This window comes from Phocoena sinus, chromosome 12 (assembly GCF_008692025.1).
Source record: "Phocoena sinus isolate mPhoSin1 chromosome 12, mPhoSin1.pri, whole genome shotgun sequence".
Lineage (NCBI taxonomy): Eukaryota > Metazoa > Chordata > Mammalia > Artiodactyla > Phocoenidae > Phocoena > Phocoena sinus.
In genome coordinates, this window is record NC_045774.1 from 52,873,619 (window position 1) to 52,893,863 (window position 20,245).

A 20,245-nucleotide genomic window follows, 5' to 3' on the forward strand; every position below is an offset into this window, starting at 1 on the left:
AGATCACGCGGGCTTCAGTAGTTGCGGCGCGTGGGCTCTAGAGCGCAGGCTCAGTAGTTGTGGCGCATGAGCTTGGTTGCTCCATGGCATGTGGGATCTTCCTGGACCAGGGATCAAACCCGTGTCCCCTGCATTGGCAGGCAGATTCTTAACCCCTGCGCCACCAGGGAAGTCCCCAGCCTAACTTTTAACATGCTTTTTACTTAAGCATCTGTCACTTGGTCACCTGCATTAGAAGAGAAGTGGGCGGCGGGGAGGACTTGAACCATCAGGCACTACTAATGCACAATAAAGGACCAATCGGACCCATTAGAAATTGTGATAACTTTATGTATGTCAGTTTGGCTTCCCCAGCTACATATTAAGTAAAGGAGAGTCCGTGTACTTGTTTTATATTTTGGTTTTTAATTCTCTACAGCTCCCAGTACTCAATTAGGTACATAATAGGAGTAAATAAACACTTTAATAGATTTAACTCTATGCAGATCCTACAAAGTAAAAACTTAATTGAGTACACTGTTACTTCTCTCAGTTGTTTTACTTTTTCTTTTCTCTTCCTTGCCTGAATTAAACTGGAGATTCATAATATGAACTATTTGCAAGTGGGAGACTTCTTTTAAAGAGGCATTTTTCATGTAGCCACCTTAGACAGATGAGATGGATTTGAAATAGAACAGAATTTACCTGTAATCATATTACATTTACTAAATTCCTGTGATGTCCCAGTCCTGGATATGCCTTCTTAGTGATTCTTCCTAAGAATTAGATAAACATTATCAACTTTAAAAATGAGGAAAATAGCTTACAGGGCTAGTAAGAGATGGGACCAGGATTTGATCTTAGATCTCTGATTCTAAAGTCAGTGTATTTTCCAACTGGGGGCTGTTAACTCTGGCTACATATTAGAATCATCTGGGAGTTTCCAAAAAATACAGTTCCAGGGAATCTGAAATAACTGGTCTGGAGTGGGTCCTTGATATTAATATTTTTTTTAAAGTTTCTCAGGTGGTCCAGGTAGGCAGCTAAAGCTGAGAAATGTTGCATGATATATTGCATCTCCAGTGACCGCTGGTGCCCCACCCAGCTTTTTAAGCTTTTGTTATTTGTCTATGAAGAATTATTAATAAAATTTTCTCATTTACAGTTTCTCATCAGAAGCATGAGGAATTTGTATTAGAATAAAGGTAGAGTATCCTGCATAATAAACATTGCAAAGATAATAGTGAATATAATGGAGTATCTTTTTCTCCATTGGTCTTTCAAAAGTTAAAATAGATTTTTGTTTTTGTCTTATGACTTTGGAGTGCTCTGAGTGAAGTAAAAATGGGCTTGATTACATGTTAAATTTGCTTCTGGCCCTCTGAATTTAGGTAAGTGATAAACTGTAACTTAACCTGAGAGGAAAAATATTTTCTCAATTTATAGTAGTTTTGAAAGGTAACAAGTCAGGTAATCTGGTTAAAAATCTATAGGTGATTTACACAGGAATACATTTAGTTAATTAGCGCTGGCCTGCCACTGGCTATAGCTCTTTAAATCTCTTTTTGGCAAACAAGCTACTTTAAAAATTGTCTTTTAGAGTCAGTGAAGACGAATATAATTGAAGGTCATTTCTTCCTTTTTTAAAATTTTTAACATGAGCACATAGAATAAGTTGGGGGTTTTTTACATTATGATTTTTTTTGAATTTTGAATCCCTTTTATGTTGTTACTGGCCCAATTTGAAAATAAATTTGAAGTAAATGTTTCTTAATTGGTTGAAATACAGTAATTGAATTCTGTCTATTAAAATAAAGTCAACTACTGAGATTGACTCTTGGAATGCATTTTAATTGGGGGAGAGAGACAGTAACTAATTAAACATGTAAATAGGGTAATTTCAAAGAACAGTAAGTGTTTAGAAGAAAACAGAATAATACTTTAGCTAGAATTATGAGGAAGTTCTCCCCTGAGGAGGTGACACTTCTGTTGAGACTTGGATGATGACAAAAAAGCAGCTACGTGACGATTAGAAAAGTGGGGGATTCCAAGCCTCTAACTGTGATACGGGGATAAGCTTGGTGTTTTCTAGGGACAGAAAAGAAAAAGAGTGTGATTTGGAGCTTTAGTAAGTAAGCAGAGTGGTAGGCAGTGAGATCTCAGAGGGATGCAGGAACCATTGCATTCCAAGGGAGTGGGAGGGGGCTGAAAGGAACCGGCTTCCCGGGAAGGAGGTATTTCATTACCAACATTATGGTTGCTTGCATGCAGAGTTTGAGTGGGGAGCAGTCTGCGCCATTTGTAGCCAGTAAGGAGATGCATTGGATTTTTTCTTTTAATAATGATTCTAGTACTTAACTTCAAAGAATCGTATTGTTAAAGTACATTATAAAGCATTATTCCTTATGGCCCATTGGAAAAATGCTTAGAAACTTATTCATTCATGGTATGATTCAATTTATGTTTTAAAAGAGCATTCTGGATGCTGTGTATTATGGATACAAGTGGAAGGGCAGAGCCCAATTAGGAGGCTGTCGCAATGGTTCAGATGAGAGTTGATAGTGGTTTAGATGAAAGTCGTAGTAGCGAATACAGAGAGAATTACGCTGTAAAAATATATATTGATTCCTCTCCTTGAGGCCAGTTTTCTAGACTGTGTGTTACAGCATCTTTAATGTTTTCCAAGAGTGAATCCCAGTAATTGACTATATTTTAATAGACAGCACTTCTTTTTTAGGGCAGAGGAATATGGTAGTTCCTCCTTATTCATGGTTTTGTTTTCCACAGTTTCAGTTTCCTGTGGGCATACGTGGTCTGAAGATATTAAATGAAAAATTCCAGAAATCAGTAATTCACAAGTTTTAAATCGTGCACTGTTCTGAGTAGCATGATGAAATCTTGTTCCGTCTCACCTCAGCATGTGAAGTATAGGGGATGATTCCGGTATATCCACACTGTATGTGCTACCCTCCTGTTAGTCACGTAGTAGCCGTCTCAGTTATCACATCAACTGTTGTGGTATTGCTGGGCTTGTGTTCGAGTAACCCTTATTTTACTTAATAATGGCCGCAAAATGTTAGTGATGCTGGCAATTGGGATAGTCTCTTACTGTGCCTAATTTATAAATTAAACTTTATTACAGGTATGTAGGTATAGGAAGAACACAGTATGTATAGGATTCGGTACTATCCGCTGTTTCAGGCATCCACTGGAGGTCTTGGAACGTATCCCCCGTGGATATGGGGAGACTACTATAAATGTCTTCTCTCAGTTTATTCTGAGACAGTGATGCTCCAGGTCAAAGATTTCCTCAGATCCAGGTTTTATTGCTCTTTTGATTCACTCTAACAACAAATTCCCCAGGGTACAATCCTATTGCCAAGATGAGTGTTTACGAACAGGATTAAGGATTGACCTTCTCCTGGTTTGGTTCTCCTCTCAGCCTTAATACAGAGGCCAGCCTGCTGGTCCTGCCTACTTCTGTCTTCATGACAAATTTTCAGGGGTCCTTGAAGCATTTTCAAGACTTCTTTGAAGATATATAACAGTAACTTTAAACCTCAAACAGAAGTTCTCATAGAAATGTGTGGGTGTAGTTCTGTTAAGAAGCATCCAAGCACCAGTGGACTTGCTGCCGTACAGAGAATGCTCCCTTCCCTGGGTCAGCCCTAACTGTCCTGTTAACATATGACTCAAAGGACAAATGAGTTTGAAGATACAGGTCACATATTTAACACACCTGTGTTTGGTACCTACCAGTAATTACTGTTTTTTTTTCCCCTCCTATTTTGCTTCACAAAGATGTTTACTATATTACATGTTAAGAAATTAATTCGAATAGGTCTGTACTTGGATATGTTTTCTGCTATAAATTTTGAAAGCCTCTGGTCAAAGCACCATGTATATTACATGACCACCTGTAGTACTGATTTGAATAATACTGTTGATAAATGCAGAATTCTGTGAGGAGTGTGTTCCCTTCAGCAGTGATTTTCAACCATTTGCTTTTTCTCTTTAAAGAAAAGCTTAAAGCCTGTGTTTTATGGGCCATCATGATCTGACACTTATTTAGGGTGCTGTAAATCTGTTCTTTTTGACATCACAGACTTAAAGAGCAGGAAGTGGATGGTGTGCATGTGGAAGCCATTTCACCCCTTTCCTATGGTTATATCCCAGCCAGCAATACCACATTACTGAATTGAGGCTGGGTCGCAGTCCCTTAGATGTCCTCCACGTTTCCTGTGGGATCCTGTAGACGAATACATTGTTTGTGACATTTGAATATTAAAAATTATTTTGCCTTGAGTTCTTAATAAAACTTAAGTGGAAGAGCAGAAACATCCTTTAAGATCACCACTTTTTTCTGCAGCTTTTTCCATGTGAGGAACAAAGAATACAAATGTAATCAATTTATTTTTCATGCTTCTTAGGAAGATCTTTGGTTTAAAAAATCTTTTTTTCTGGATTTTTAAAAAATTTCCAAGACCAATATAAAAGCTTAATTCAGCAGAGAGTGAGAAGAAAAAATTGGTGGCCACCAGGATTTTGAGGAATTCTGTTTTTAATATCTTTAAAAAAAATAGATTGACTTTCTATAGCACAGCTATAGAAAACAGAAACCAACTTATCAATCATATTCTTAATAGCTCTGGCAAGAAGTATGTTAAGTTACCTTCTTTTCTCCCATTCTTTGTATAAGCTAAGTGACTGCTAGTTTTAATTTTTTCTTCTACTTAGTAGTTTGTTTTGTTTTAGAATTAGAACTAAATTAACGTGAAAGCTGTTGAAATAGATGTACATTTACCTAACTTGACAGTTTAAAAAATGAGCAGCTAAAGACCATTGAGCTTCTTTTACTTGTAGGTACTGTTTTCGTGGCCAATGACACAAATAACCAAATTTACAACTTAATTATAATAACTAATTGTTTGGTGACAGGTTAATATATACTTGATTCATTACCATGTAGGAAGTTAGCAATACATCCTTACTCCAAATTTATTTAATTATTGACTAAGGGATAGAAGAGTTCCTGATGTTACAAAACCCAGTGTGAAAGGCATTTGGTTATGAACTGAAACTCAGCACTGATTTTCTTTTAATTTCTTTTATTTGTGTCTTTCTAATTAATAACTTTGACTTATAAAAGTTAAATTATTCTTGGTTGGAATGTTTTTGGTATTGTTGAGGAAATGCCTATTTTATATAAGAACATAACATTTTTATAAGAAGATAAAGCTAATCTTAATTAATACAGATTTTTATTATGTCTTTATTCCTTTAAAACATAGTTGTATCAGACTAGGTCCAGTTAGGAGATAGAAACCACACAAAGGGATAAATAGGTTAAGTATTATATACTGAATGATTAAACTCTGGTAAAAGAGTAACTGAAGATAGAAGAAAATCATATCTGGTACCCTAGGGCTAAAGAGGAAGGTCACACTTAAAAGGAGCCCCTTCCCAGGGCTGGGTCTAGAACTCATTGGAGAATGTATATTCCAGCCCATTGGGTTAGTAGAGAAGTGTTCACTATTTTGCCCAGATTGGAGCAGGTCTGCAGTGGCTGGGAAGTCAGGAAAATCTGGAGTGCGGGCCACCAGCAACAAGTGGCACAAGCATGCAGAGGGACTGGCGTCTCTGTGGGAAACTGTAGGCCAGCCACCCATATGGGCCTGCAGAGGAAAGCAGGGTGCTAATTTGGGCAAGGAGCCTTCAGTGTGTGTGTGTGTAGGCAGGAGCCCCTTTCTCCTGCAGTGTCCTTTCAGTACTCTCTACTGAGAAAGCTTAATGTGATTGTCACGCTAGAGATGCTTAAAGAAATTGTGTCCGTTATGCCTGTGTATATATTGAAGGGTGAATTTGGAGTTGAGTGTCAGCAAATTGGTAATGTGCACAGTGATGTTTCTTTTTCCAGTTTACTTTTTTGCAATATAGGTACGTGAAAGCTTTTCACTAATTACCTTTCTGTACTTTTTGTTTGTTTGTGTTTGCTTTCCTTCCTTTAGCCCTATTGACATTTTGAGTCAGATAATTCTTGGTTGTGGAGAGCTGTCCTATGCATTGTGGTATGTTTAGCAGCATCCCTGTCTTTTACCCACTAGATGCTAGTAACACACACATATTGGTGACATCCAAAAATGTCCCCACACCCACAGGGGAGCAAAATCTTCCCTGGTTAAGGACCACTGCTTTAGCCCATTTTTTCCCCTCTGTTAGAAACAGTATAAATTTTTCATTTAATAGAGGTTTGCTTGTGGTTTTTAATAAGTTATATTTTGATAAAGAAGTTGTCTTAAATAATTACAAAATTTTATTTTTAGAAGAGGTATTAGAACTATTTAACTCCTTTTATTTCATCTGAAAGTGAATTAGGGCAGAATTTTCAGTTGATTTGTTGTTTCTAGTCTAGCTGTTAAGTTACAGACCTAATCTGTAACCTAAGTTATAGAATCCAAAAATTTTAATGAAAATTTATATATGTAGTATTCTGTTATTCATTGATTCAAGAGCATATGTTGTGCATGCACTGTGGTAGGTGTTAGAGATTTAATGATGAGGCAGTGAGTAAAATTTTAGCAGTGCATGAAGAATCACTTTATTTAGCTATCACATTCTTGCTTGATACTTGAAAGCAGAAAGATACTTTTAAAAAAGCATTGACTGAATAATTGATTCATACATGAAATGAAAGAATTGTGGTTAAAGGAGCTACTCTTAGCATTAAGATGCAGTTTTGTGGTTGCAACTGTTGAAACGGTTGTGGGCTTTGAATCAGAAGACCAAGAGTCTTGTCTTGGTTCTTAACTAAACTCATAACAAGCTGGACCTTAGTTGTCATCTGTGAAATTGCCCTGGACTGACTGGGTTCTAAATTCCCTATCCTACCAGTTCTATTGTAGTATGTGTCTTTCCCCAGATTGGAGTTGAAAATGAGATTAGAGAAGGCCTAGAGCCTGTCACAGTCATCTAAGAAGAAACAGCTAAACTTTGTTTTTTATATATAATTATGATGGCTTAAGCAGTATGAATATATTACCAGTAAATTGGGTTGAGATGAGTCTAGTAGTAGAGAATATACCAGGCTGACCTGAGATTCTGGAGTATTCATGTACTTTACAGAGATTTGATTCTGAGATGAATTTCTGTGTATAAAAAATATTTTAAGGTAGAAATCCGGGTGAGTTAAAGGCGTTAAAAAACAACACACAGAATGGGAAAAAAAAATAGTTGTGTATTATTTATCAGATTAAGGGGCTTGTATCCAGAATACATAAAGAACTCTTACAATACTCAACAACAAAAAGATAAACAACCCAGTTAAAAAGAGGACAAAGGATTTGATAGTCATTTCTCCAAAAGAAAATATATAAATGGCTAGGAAACAAATGAAAAGATACTCAGCATAATTAGTCTTTAGGGAAATGGAAATCAAACCATAAGGGGATACCACTTCATACCCACTAGAATGACTATAATAAAGAAGATGGACAATAATGTGTTGGCAAGGATGTGGACAGATCAGAACCCTCATACATTGTTGGTGGGGGTGTAAAATGGTGCAGCCTCTTTGGAAAGCAGTTTGGCAGTTCTTCAAAACATAGTTACCATATGGCAGATAAACAGTTACTGTGTAACTCAGCAGTTCCATTCTTAGGTAATATGCCCAAGAAAATAGAAAATACGCATCCATACAGAAACTTGTACGTGAATATTCATGGTAGCGTTAATCATAATAGTCAAAAAGTGGGAACAACCCAAATGTCTACAAACTGTTGAATGGGTAAACAAAATGTGGTATCTCCATACAATGACATATTATTTGGTAGTAAAAATGAAGTTCTGATACATGCTACAACATGAATGAACCTTGAAAACATAGTAAAAAAGAAAAACAGATGCAGAAGACCACATATTATATGATTCCATTTATATGAAATCTCTGGAATAGAATAGAGATTAGTGATTTCCAGGGGATGTGGGGGGAGGGCATAATTATTAATGGGTACAGGTTTCTTTTGGGGATGATGAAAATGTTCTGAAATTATATATTGGCAACTCTGAATATGCTAACAACCACTCAGTTAACACTTCAAAAGGGTGAATTTTGGGGCTTCCCTGGTGGCGCAGTGGTTGGGAGGCTGCCTGCCGATGCAGGGGACACGGGTTCGTGCCCCGGTCCGGGAAGATCCCACATGCCGCAGAGCGGCTAGGCCTGTGAGCCATGGCCGCTGAGCCTGCACGTCCGGAGCCTGTGCTCCGCAACGGGAGAGGCCACAACAGTGAGAGGCCCGTGTACTGCAAAAAAAAAAAAAAAAAAAAAAAAAGGGTGAATTTTATGGTATGTGAATTATATATCAGTAAAGTGGGGGTTTTTTTTGTTTAAAGCAAGCCTTACATTTTTAAAAAGGAGTTGTTTAATCAGTCTGAGATTAAACTGCAACTGACATTTAAGTGTCAGTTTCACATTTCTTTCAAAGCCTGTCCTATAATTTTATCTTTTTTCTGTTTAATGTGTACTGTGTTTGGTATTTTTACTTTGTTTCTTTAAACAATTTGTGGTTAAACTTTAGGTCACTTGAAGCTGTGCATTTAGTTTAGACAGTAGGAATAGGACCAAGGGAATCGAGACATTCATCTATACCTGATGTTTTTTGCTGTGATAACACCAGTAGTCATAATCTATTTAGAGTTTCTCTTATGAGAAAAAATGTCTATGGAGATATCTAGGAAAAGGAAGCAACAATAATGTAGAAAAAAAATAATTTTATATCTTGCTTTATGTTTAGTTATGGAAAGATAAGTTTAAGAAAAAATAACAGAAATAATGCCCTTTCAGAAACTTCTATTAGAATGGATGCTTAACAACTTTAATCTCTTCATATGAGGTATTAAATTGTAATGTTGTTCATTTTTAATGAATAATTTATCATTACAGACAGATTTGACCAGTTTTGGGCCATCAATCGGAAACTCATGGAATATCCTGCAGAGGAAAATGGATTTCGTTACATCCCTTTTAGAATATACCAGGTAGGAAGTAACATTTTTAACAATACCAACTTATGAAAGTCTCGGACATCTTACTTCTTGAAGCCCTCTAGTCCAAAGTCTTTTCAGTTTGCATAGTAACTGAATAACATTTATTAGGGTTTTCCAGATCTCTTCGTTTTGGTGGCAGTCAAATCAGAGACTGCACTGTGAAATATGTGACTCATTTAGTTGGTGCTCTTTATTTGCAGATTTTGTATTTGCAGATTAGCCTGCTTGCTAAAATTTATTTGCAACCTCAAAGTCAGTACTCAACAGTACTTCCCTGGACATGTGCAGAGTGATGAAAAATTTGCTTTGCCCATGTGCACATTTTCAGTGATGCTGTGCCTTCTTGTTTCTGCTCTCATACTGTAAACAAGTGACTTTTCCCAGTCTATTTAGTGCCGCGTTCTTCACGTTTTTGTGCTTTTTGTTGGTAATTTTGATGTTAAAAATGACTCCCAAGCATAGTGCTGAAGTGCTATCTTTATACAGAAACATACATAAAACAAGGTTATGTATTGATGAGTTGAAGACATGTGACCAGAGACTTGCAGTAACCCTTGTAATCCCCCTAAGAGCAATGGTTCAGTATTTGTTAATTCAGTCAGTGTTTGCAGTAACTTTATAGAACATAAGTACCACAGATGAGAATCGACTGTATTTGTTTTAGATGATGGGTCCTCAGTGTTGTACAACAAAATAAATAGTAGCGTCTCATTACTGTACACTTTACACTTTCGTGGGGTTAAGAAACTCCATGTTTCTGTAGAGTACTTTAAAACTACCATATATTTCCTATATAGCAATACTGAGTAAATTTTCATTGAATGAATGGTATCCAGAAAGCTAGTTGCCTACGATCATGGAAAAAGCAGTTAAGAATAGGAATTAGAAACACAGTATCACAAACATAGACTCTCATCTAGCAGGCCTTCGATTCAGACTCAAAGAGATTGTGTCATAACTTCTCTCTGTAGCCATTTTTACTATCTAACAGTCTTACTCATAGTTACTTCTACAGTTATTTTTTAATCTTTTATAGTGCCATTAGATTAATGTGTGTTCAAAGAGGAAAACAAACTGTCCGATTGAAAAGTAAAAAACAAAAATCCCAGTATACTCAAAGAATGAAAAGTTTTTATGACTTAAATAAGGTTGCTTCTCATTTATTTCATTAACATAATGGCAAATAGACTATGTTTAGATCATGGATTCATAATATGTACAATAGAAATAAAATGAGAAAAATGACTGATGGAATAAAGACCAGATGATCTAATCAGCCGCACTCCTCTGCTTCCTTTTTTCAGGAAAGTAAAATTTTAATTCCACGAGTCTTTGTTAAGCACAAATATTACCCAGTGGGTTTGGAAATGCCATAATTTATTTATTTATACTTTATCTTATATCATGAAGAATCTGAGGCAATTTACAAGAATATATTTTGTATAGTCACAAAATAGAAAAAGGTTGAAATTTAAAATTAGAGCCACCAAAGATATAAAATGGAAACCCAGCATGAAATGAACTACGCTATGAATAAGTGAGATCGTCAAATTTATTAAAATTGACCTATAAATTTGACCCCAAGGTTCCTTGTAGCCAGAGCAAAGGGGAAGGAAATGTGATGAGATATAACTTTGTTTTTCATTTTATATATGATGAAAACTTACTAGATCATCAGGAAAGCTGACTTTTCTTGGGCACCACCTAGGAAAGAAATTCTCACATGGCTTCACTTTGAAGGGACAGGGCAATATCCTTTATACCTTACCTACAGTAAAAATATAATAATAGTTTCAGTAAAGCTGCTTCCTAAAGTGTCACTCAGCAATAGCTAAAGACAATGTGTCATAAGCCATGGATCATCCACAGTATAATAAAGACTTGGCGAAGTAATGTGAAGGCTAAGGCAGAATAAAATTTTAGGTTATTTTATGGAAGAATGTGTTTATCAAATAAGAAGGAAAGTAATTGATGGAGCAAGGCAATTGAGGATTGGGATTAACCAGTAAAGTTTTCAGCCCAAGAGAAGAGAGGTTTGGAGAGACCTGTTAAGGAAAAGGAAGGGAAACATTGTTGCTGCTCACATGAGAGAGTCTCAGTCTTCTCTGTACAGGCAGCAGAGCAGTAGAACAGTTTCGGCGACTGTTAATGTTAAACAGTGTGCAAATAGGACAGTTTCTATATCTGCATAAAATAATGTGAGAAAGGTGACAGGAAGCCTAGTTGTATGGAGAGAAGAAATGTCTCACGTTACATAAATTGGTACTGACCACCTAGGTATTCCCTAAGAGAACTTCAGCAGTGATTTTACAGAACTAGATTCAGTAGTGATATGCTTTAGTTATTGCGCTGAGAAAAGCCAAAACTGAGTCAGATTTTATGGACTAAGTATAGTACTTATAGTGGGTAGGATCCTTCATGTGGCCTGTAAATCTCATAGGGAGAGGCTGCGTCTTCACCATCACTGACATAGATATTGGTGGTTAAAATATGGAATAAAAACAGTAACAGGTTATTACGGAATTTTAGAGTGGTCCTGAAGTTTTCTGAGTAGATTTCATTTTTTTTTTTTTTTTTAATGCAGCAGCCCACTTTTGGGTTGAACTTGGAAGGGGTGGGTAGATGGGGATAAGTGATATTGACTCAGGTGGCTTGACTCTGTCCTCCTGGGGACCAGTGGTTATAGCATCACATATTTATGGAAATTCTAAAGCACAGTTTGAAAATCCCTTTATCTAGGCCTGGACAGGTTCAGTGATTTGCCCAAGTTAGGTAATTCTTGATCTAACTAGCAGTGTGGATACACTAATACACTCAACATGCTAGTGATATCTTTGAAGGCAAGGTTAGTTTTTTTTGTTTGGGCTTTTTTTTTGTTTTTTCCTTTTTAAATCTGTGTAGTAGGATTTATTTAGCACAGTGTTACGTACACTGTAGGTGCTTCACAAGTACTTACTTCGTTGAATCTTGGAATATTAAAAGCACCAAAGATCACATAATTCTGAAGCTGAAAAAAAGACTTTATAGTTCAAATAATCCAAAACTGAAAGAACTAGCTGGCTTTAACAAGGATAGTGCAGTTGTAGTAGTTGAAGAAAACACACTTCTAAAATTAATTCAAATGGTGGGAGAATAGTAGGAGCAAGTGCAAAAGAGCTGTTGGAAGGGTTGCATCCAGAAACAGTGCATGATAGATCAAGATCACAGTTTTGCCTTATTCACCTAGTCTGACAATTTGTGACTTCATGTAAACCTCTCTGAGCTCGCCAAGTTGTCAGATATTTGAGACATAAAGGCCAAAGCAGTTTCCCTTGAAAAACAGTTAGGTTTCCTACTAAGAGCACTGCACTAGAAGGGAGGCCTCTAAGGCTCTGTGGGAGGTGTGACACTGATGAGTTGTGTGTCCACAGGCGCTTACTGTCTTGCTGGGCCTTCGTTTCCTCATCCACAAAATGAAAAGGGCATGACTGAGTGAATTTATACATCTGGTCGGAATTGTTCTTTAAAGAAGCCGTATTACAGGTTTATCTAATTATACCAATGATATTCTTTTTCAAACACTTTATACTCCTGATTTCAGAGCAGATTTATTATTTTTACAGTAAGTACAGTTCTTTCCGTTATGGCAGTATTTACCATTCTTTTCTGGGGAATATTGTCAGATGTATCCATACCTGTTACTGTCATATCATAACATAAAAGGATTCAGAGAGAGAATGGGAGAGAGAGAGGGAAAGAGAATGTGTATGTGTGAGAGAGAATGGTTTTCATAAAGTGCTATAATTAGATAGAAAGTGGGAAGCTAGAGAATTCTCAAAATTTGCTTGACAAAACCTGGCTGCCAGGTGGTGACTGTTAGGGCAGAACTTGCTGCCTGATCTTTCCTCTGTCAAGACAGTGGCAGCTTCTCCTCAAACAGGGAGAGACAGAGCCTCAGGGTTTTTATTTATTTATTTATTTATTTTTGGCTGTGTTGGGTCTTCGTTGCTGCGCATAGGCTTTCTCTAGTTGTGGCGATGGGGGGCTACTCTTCGTTGTGGTGTGCAGGCTTCTCATTGCGGTGGCTTCTCTTGTTGTGGAGCACGGGCTCTAGGCATGCAGGCTTCAGTAGTTGTGGCTCGTGAGCTCTAGAGTGCAGGCTCAGTAGTTGTGGCACACGGGCTTAGTTGCTCTGCAGCATGTGGCATCTTCCTAGACCAGGGGTCAAACCCATGTCCCCTGCATTGAAAGGCAGATTCTTAACTGCTGTGCCACCAGAGAAGACCCTGAGCCTCGTGGTTTTATTGGTTCTCTTTATTGACTTTGCTGTTGGCTTTACCCTTATCTGGTTTGGTTCTTACTGGAACTTGATTAAAATTTTAGACGTGAGATGCATAAGTGAATATAAAAATTTAGGAGTCTTAGTTTTTGCCCATTGTCCATTCTCTGGCTTTTTCCATTTCCCTATTTTGTATTTTTGAATCTTCATTCATACCTTGACCAAAGGGAGATGGGATCTGCTTTCTGTTTTCCTTAATTATATGATCTAAAGGTGATACCATATGTCTGGTGTTCTACAGCTGATTAGTTTGTGTGGTTGGGATAGTCTGTTGATCAAGTGTAGCTTTTACTTATGTGGCATTTTGATTAATCTGTACTTTTCATTTCTTTAATATACTAGATATAGATCTCTGTACTATTTGACGCCTTAAATTAGTAAGTAAATTTAAATAAAACCTGAAAATCCAGGTTTATTAATAAGACAAATAAAGGGCATAATTTTGCTAAACTTTTTTCTTTGCAGCATTCTAATAGAATTCCTGTATAGCAGGGGGTAAAAAGGATAGGACAGCGAGCATGCTTCGGTGAGGCCCATTTTATCTTTGGAAGCCTCAAAACCATCTTAGGATGTAGGGATCATTATCTGATTTTACACTCAGGAAACTGAAGCTGAGGAATTTTTTGCGGAACACGGGCCTCTCACTGTTGTGGCCTCTCCCGTTGCGGAGCACAGGCTCCGGACGCGCAGGCCCAGCGGCCATGGCTCACGGGCCCAGCCGCTCCGCGGCATGTGGGATCTTCCCGGACCAGGGCACGAACCCACGTCCCCTGCATGGGCAGGCAGACTCTCAACCACTGCGCCACCAGGGAAGCCCCAGCTGAGGAATTTTAAATCACTTGCTCAGGGGCACACATATGAAATGTGGAACAACTAATGTCCAGACATAGTTGAGACTTACAAAGAAAATATAATTTTATTTATAAAAATTAAGTTTACAGAATTTTCAAGACATAAGTATCACATAAAGTGAAGTCCACTTTGACCAAACCTAGAAAATCTCTAACTGGTGATATTCTTTAAAGGTTGACTTTTATACAGATTGTTGGAAAACTTTAGTTCTTTTTCATCTGTAATTTGATTACCACAGACTCAAAATAACTCTAAATCCAATGATGGAATTTTAGTGGTAAAAGTAAAATAGGTCCAAAAGTAGTTTAGAGATCCATTACAGACCCCAAAATGTGTCATTTCTGTCATTTACATGGCAGTTTACTTTAGCCTCTGTGTTCCTGAAATCCAGGTGCTTCATATTAGCCAGTATTCTAGAGATGAGGTTAATGGCAGGAAGTGCTTCAAAAATGTAACTAAAATGTTATTGAGATAAGCACACGTAAACAGATGTGATTAAGGAGGATATCTGTTTAAAAAGACTTGTAAAGTGACTGTGAAATCCTTAGGCATTGGTATTTAGGTTGTATAGTAAAAATTAGGCACATAATTTCTGTTTTTCAAGAAGCAGTGGATTCATAAGTGTTATCCTGCCAATATGCTACATGTAAGAAAAGGTTGTCTCATTCATTCATTCAAGTTCATTTGTTCACAAACATTGCATGCTATGCCTGATACTGTGCACAGGGGATGCAAGTGGTTATTAATATGGTACATCATCCTTTAAAAGTTTATAATCTAGAGGTGGAAAGATATTAATCAAATAAGTACACAAACAAATTTTAAATCACAACTGTGATTGGTGCTGTGAAGGAGAGGTATGTAGTGCAATAAAGCCTAATTCCTCTAAGGGGAATCTGATCTAGCTTAGTAGGGCAGAGAAGCCTTCTTTGATGAAAGTGTCATGTCTTTTGAGGTCTGACAAGTGGATAGAATTAAGGTAGGCAAAGAGTCATGAGAGGACCTTTGAAGGCAGAGGGGACATTGTAAGTATGAGGACAGCCTGTTGGTCTTGAGCACAGAGTTGGGGGCAAAATAAATATTTTGCTTATTTTTCTTTTGGGTTATTTATCTGATTTAAAAAAAATTATTTTTATAGATATTAACCATTTTTCTGTCAAACACTTTGTAAAAAATAATCACAACTATAAAATTTGTCTTGATTTTTTATGGTATCTTTCTGTAAAAAATGTTTACAAACCATTCCATTGGTTTATTTGTATTTTCTTTTCTATTCTTTTCTTTTCGCGATACGCGGGCCTCTCGCTGTCGTGGCCTCTCCCGTTGCAGAGCACAGGCACCGGACGCACAGGCTCAGCGGCCATGGCTCACGGGCCCAGCTGCTCCGCGGCATGTGGGATCTTCCCAGACCGGGGCATGAACCCGTGTCCCCTGCGTCAGCAGGCGGACTCTCAACCACTGCGCCACCAGGGAAGCCCTATTTGTATTTTCTTATAACAGTATTATTTTTATTTGATCTTAGTCTTCTGATATCTGCTGGGACAATTCACTCCTTACCTATTTTTCAGTCTTTTCATGCTTAGTAAGTGGAAATACATTTCTGTTTTAATTTTGGTAGAATTCACCTTTTTATATCATTAAATCTTCCTACATAAGAACATGGTACATCTTTTTTGTTTGTTTTTGTTTTTGGCTGCGTTGGGTCTTCGTTGCAGTGCGCGGGCTTCTCATTGTGGTGGCTTCTCTTGTTACGGAACATGGGCTCTAGGCACGGGCTTCAGTAGTTGTGACTCGTGGGCTCTAGAGCGCAGGCTCAGTAGTTGTGGTGCACGGGCTTAGTTGCTCTGCGGCATGTGGGATATTCCTGGACCAGGGCTCGAACCCATGACCCCTGCGTTGGCAGGCGGATTCTTAACCACTGCACTACCAGGGAAGCCCAGGTACATCTTTCTTACTCAGATTTTGTTTTATGTTCTCAAATAGGCCCTGTGCCTTTCTTTTTAATTTATTTCTAGGTGTTTTTTAGATTTTGTTTTTCTTTATTTCATTTCCATTTCTAGATATTTATTTATGGCATCAACCCAAAAAACAACACCTCTTGCTGTCATTTTTATCAGCCATTTCTTGTTTGCTTTATCACATTGCTAGTATTGCATTGCCAAGACAGTATTGAATGATAAACGTTACTAGCAGGATTCAGCCTTTTTTCCCAGCTTTTTCCTTAGCCTTTGGGGATCCTTAGGCTCGTTGGTCCTTAGGCTCATGTCTACCCAGAGGGGAGAATATTGCAGAGGGTTTGTAGCTCCTCCATGTAGGTCCTCCCTGCCTACTCACCCCAATAGGTGCCTTAGCTCAGGAGAGCCACTGTGTTGGGTATGAGATAGATTTGGGAGTAGAAGGGAGAGGGGGAAGCGTTAAGCTTCCATGCTCCCAGAATCCTCTCCATGTATAGTTGTTATTATGCTGTTTTTTCATGTAAAGAATTATATGGCAGTAATCCTTGGGGCAAGGTGTCTAATACTTAATTCACACTCTAGCCGTGGCGGTACATGCTACAATGAATATTAAGACATCTGTGCTTAAAAACAGGATTTGTATCTTATATGTAAAGACAAGAAAGTAGAGAATGGATGCTCAGTTCTCAAAATAACTTCACTTCTGATCCAAGTGAAGGTAACAGTTATAAAATGATAAATAACTTGCAAGTTGAAGGCATATCATTCATTTTCACCTTTCTGTATATAAATTTAAGGTCAGCTTATGAAGGTAATTTCTTTCCAGAGTATTTTTTTTTTCTCTCTCTCTTTTTTTTTTTTTGCAGTATGCAGGCCTCTCACTGTTGTGGCCTCTCCTGTTGCGGAGCACAGGCTCCGGACGGGCAGGCTCAGCGGCCGTGGCTCATGGGCCCAGCCACTCCGCGGCATGTGGGATCTTCCCGGACCGGGGCACGAACCCTTGTCCCCTGCATTGGCAGGCGGACTCTCAACCACTGCGCCACCAGGGAAGCCCTCTCTTTTTTTTTTAATAGATCTTTATTAGAGTATAATTGCTTCACAATACTGTGTTAGTTTCTGTTGCACAACAAAGCAAATCAGCCATATGCATACACATGTCCCCATATCCCCTCCCTCTTGAGCCTCCCTCCCATCCTCCCTATCCCACCCTTCTAGGTCATCACAAAGCACCGAGCTGATCTCCCTGTGCTGTGCTGCTGCTTCCCACCAGCCAGCTATTTTACATTCAGTAGTGTATATATGTCCATGCTACTCTCACTTCGCCCCAGCTTCGCCCTCCCACCCCATGTCATCAAGTCCATTCTCTATGTCTACCTCTTTATTCCTGCCCTGCAACTAGGTTCATCAGTACTGTTTGTTTGTTTTTTTTTTTAGATTCCATATATATGTGTTAGCATACGGTATTTGTTTTTCTCTTTCTGACTTACTTCACTCTGTGTGACAGACTCTAGGTCCATCCACCTCACTACAAATAACTCAATTTCGGTTTTTATGGCTGAGTAATATTCCATTGTATATATGTGCCACATCTTCTTTACCATTCATGCGTTGATGGACATTTAGGTTGGTCAGAGTATTTTAAACATTTATTAAACAGCTAAGGAGAATTCCTTCTTTAGTAAACGCAGAGAAGAAGTTGAGCCTCTGTACTGTGCTTATATCTTTGTGTTCATCACAATGCCATACACATAATAGGTACTCAGTAAATACACAAACTGTATAACAAACTAAGGAAGGTCTCATTATCTATGAAGGTGGTGGTCATTCTGGTCTCATAATAAATTAGACTGTAACATTCATACCATACATTTTTACTACAGAATTCTGGGCTGGATTTTCTGTTGAGTAAACTATCATTCTCTACTGTTGCCCTAACCACTCTCAACCACTGTGCCACCAGGGAAGCCCTTTGTTCTTCTTAAGATTGCTTTGGCTATTCAGGGTCTTTTGTGGTTCCATATCACAAAATTTTAGGATCAGATATTCTAGTGGGTTATTTTTTTGAGATATAATTCACATCCATAAAATTCACCGCTTTAAAGTGTACAGTTTTAGTATTTCACAGTTGTGCAGCCATCACCACTATCTAATTTCAAAATATTTTCATCACCTCAAAAAGAAACTCCATACCCATTAGTAGTCACTTCTCTTCCCTCCTCTCCCTGGCCCCTGGCAACTACTAATTTACTTTCTGTTTCTGTGGATGTGCTACATGGACGTATAAATGGAATCACATCATATGTGTCTTTTTGTGTCTGCGTTCTTTCATGTGGCATAATATTTTCAAGGTTCATCTGTCTTGTAGCATGTAGTACTTCATCCTTTTTTTAACTAAGTAACTTTCCATTGTATGGATACATCACATTTCGTTTAACCATTCATCAGGTTGATGAATATTTGGGTGGTTTCCACTTTAGGGCTGTTATGAAGAAAGCTCCTATGAACATTTATGTACAAATTTGGGGGTGGGCATATGTTTTCACTTTTCCTGAGTATATACCTAGGAGTGGAACTGGTGGGTCATATGATAACTCCACATTGAGCCTTTTGAGGAACTGCCATATTGTTTTCCAAATTGGTTGTACCATTTTACATTCCCACCAGCAATGAATGAGGGTTTCAGTTTCTCCATGTCCCTGCCAACACTTGTTATTGTACATCGTTTTGATTAGTTATCCTAAGTGGATATGAAGGGGTATTTCATTATGATTTTGATTTGCATTTCCCTAATGACTAATGATGCTGAGCGTCTTTTTATGTGCTTACTGATGGTTTGTATATCTTCTTAGGAAAAATGTCTCTTCTTTGCTTATTTTTAAATTGGGTTGTCTTTTCATTGTTGAGTTGTAAAAGTTCTTTATATATTCTGGATCCTAGACCTTTACTAGATGTATGCTTTATAAATAGTTAACTTCTGTTCTGTGGGCTGTCTTTTTACTTTCGTGGTCATGGCCTTTGAAACACAGAAGTTTTTAGTTCTGATGAAGTCCAGTTCTTTTTGTTGGTGTTGTTACTTATGCTTTTATGTTATCATATCTAAGAAAACCTTGCCTAATACTAAGTGATGAAGATTTCCTCTTATGTTTTCTTCTAAAGTTTTATAGTTTTGGTTCTTTCATTTAGGTGTTTGATCCATTTTGAGTTAATTTTTTGTATATGGTGCAAGGTAAAGGGGTCCAACTTCATTCTTTTGTATGTACATATTCCAGTTCTCCCAGCGTGATTTGTTGAAGACTTCTCTTTCTCTCATTGGATTGTCTTAGCACTCTTGTTGAAAATTAGTTGTCCACAATGTGTGGATTTCTATCTAGAGTCTCAATTCTATTCCACTGATTATATGTCTGTTCTTGAATTCTGTAGCTTTGTGTAGTAAGTTTTGAAATCAAGAGGTATGAGTCCTCCATCTTTGTTCTTTTTTTCAAGATTATTTTGGCTATTCTGGATCTTTTGCATTTCCATATGAATACTAGGATCAGCTTGTCAGTTTCTACCAAAAAAAAGACAATTAGGATTTTGATAGGAATTGTATTCAATATGTAGATCAATTTCTGGAGTGTTGCTATCTTTTTTTTCTTTTTGGCTCCACCACACAGCTTGCAGGATCTTAGTTCCCTGACCAGGGATCGAACCTGAGCCCACAGCAGTAAAAGCCCATGTCCTAACCACTGGACTGCCAGGGAATTCCCTGGAGTATTGCTATCTTAACAAACAATATTAAGTCTTCCAATCAGTAAACACAGGATTTTTTCCCATATATGTAGGTCTTCAATGATGTTCTGTAGTTTTCAGTGTACAAGTTGCCCGCTTCTTTTGTTAAATTTATTCCTACGTAATTTTTTCTTTTTGATTCAGTTTTTATTATCATTTTTGGACTTTTTGCTAGTGTGTATAAATAGTATTGATTTTTTTGTATATTGATCTTGTCCAGTAGCCTCATTGAACTTGTTTCTTACTTCTAACAGTTTTGGGGGGGTTTTTTGGTTTGTTTGTTTTTTTTGCTGCTTCCTTAGAATTTTCCATATAGAAGGTCATGTCACTA

At 37.6% G+C, this 20,245-nt stretch overlaps 1 protein-coding gene across 7 annotated transcripts in view; it reads left to right on the plus strand.

Moving 5' to 3' along the window:
* Positions 1-20,245, plus strand: part of ATG5 (autophagy related 5) — a 118,556-nt gene that overhangs the window by 59,555 nt on the left and 38,756 nt on the right. For 6 of the 7 annotated variants that reach the window (XM_032651309.1, XM_032651307.1, XM_032651306.1 and 3 more), the window contains one exon: positions 8,918-9,012. In XM_032651309.1, the coding sequence (XP_032507200.1) occupies positions 8,918-9,012 (95 nt within the window). The remainder of the gene's footprint in view (positions 1-8,917; positions 9,013-20,245) is intronic. The other variant, XM_032651310.1, reaches the window with a different exon arrangement.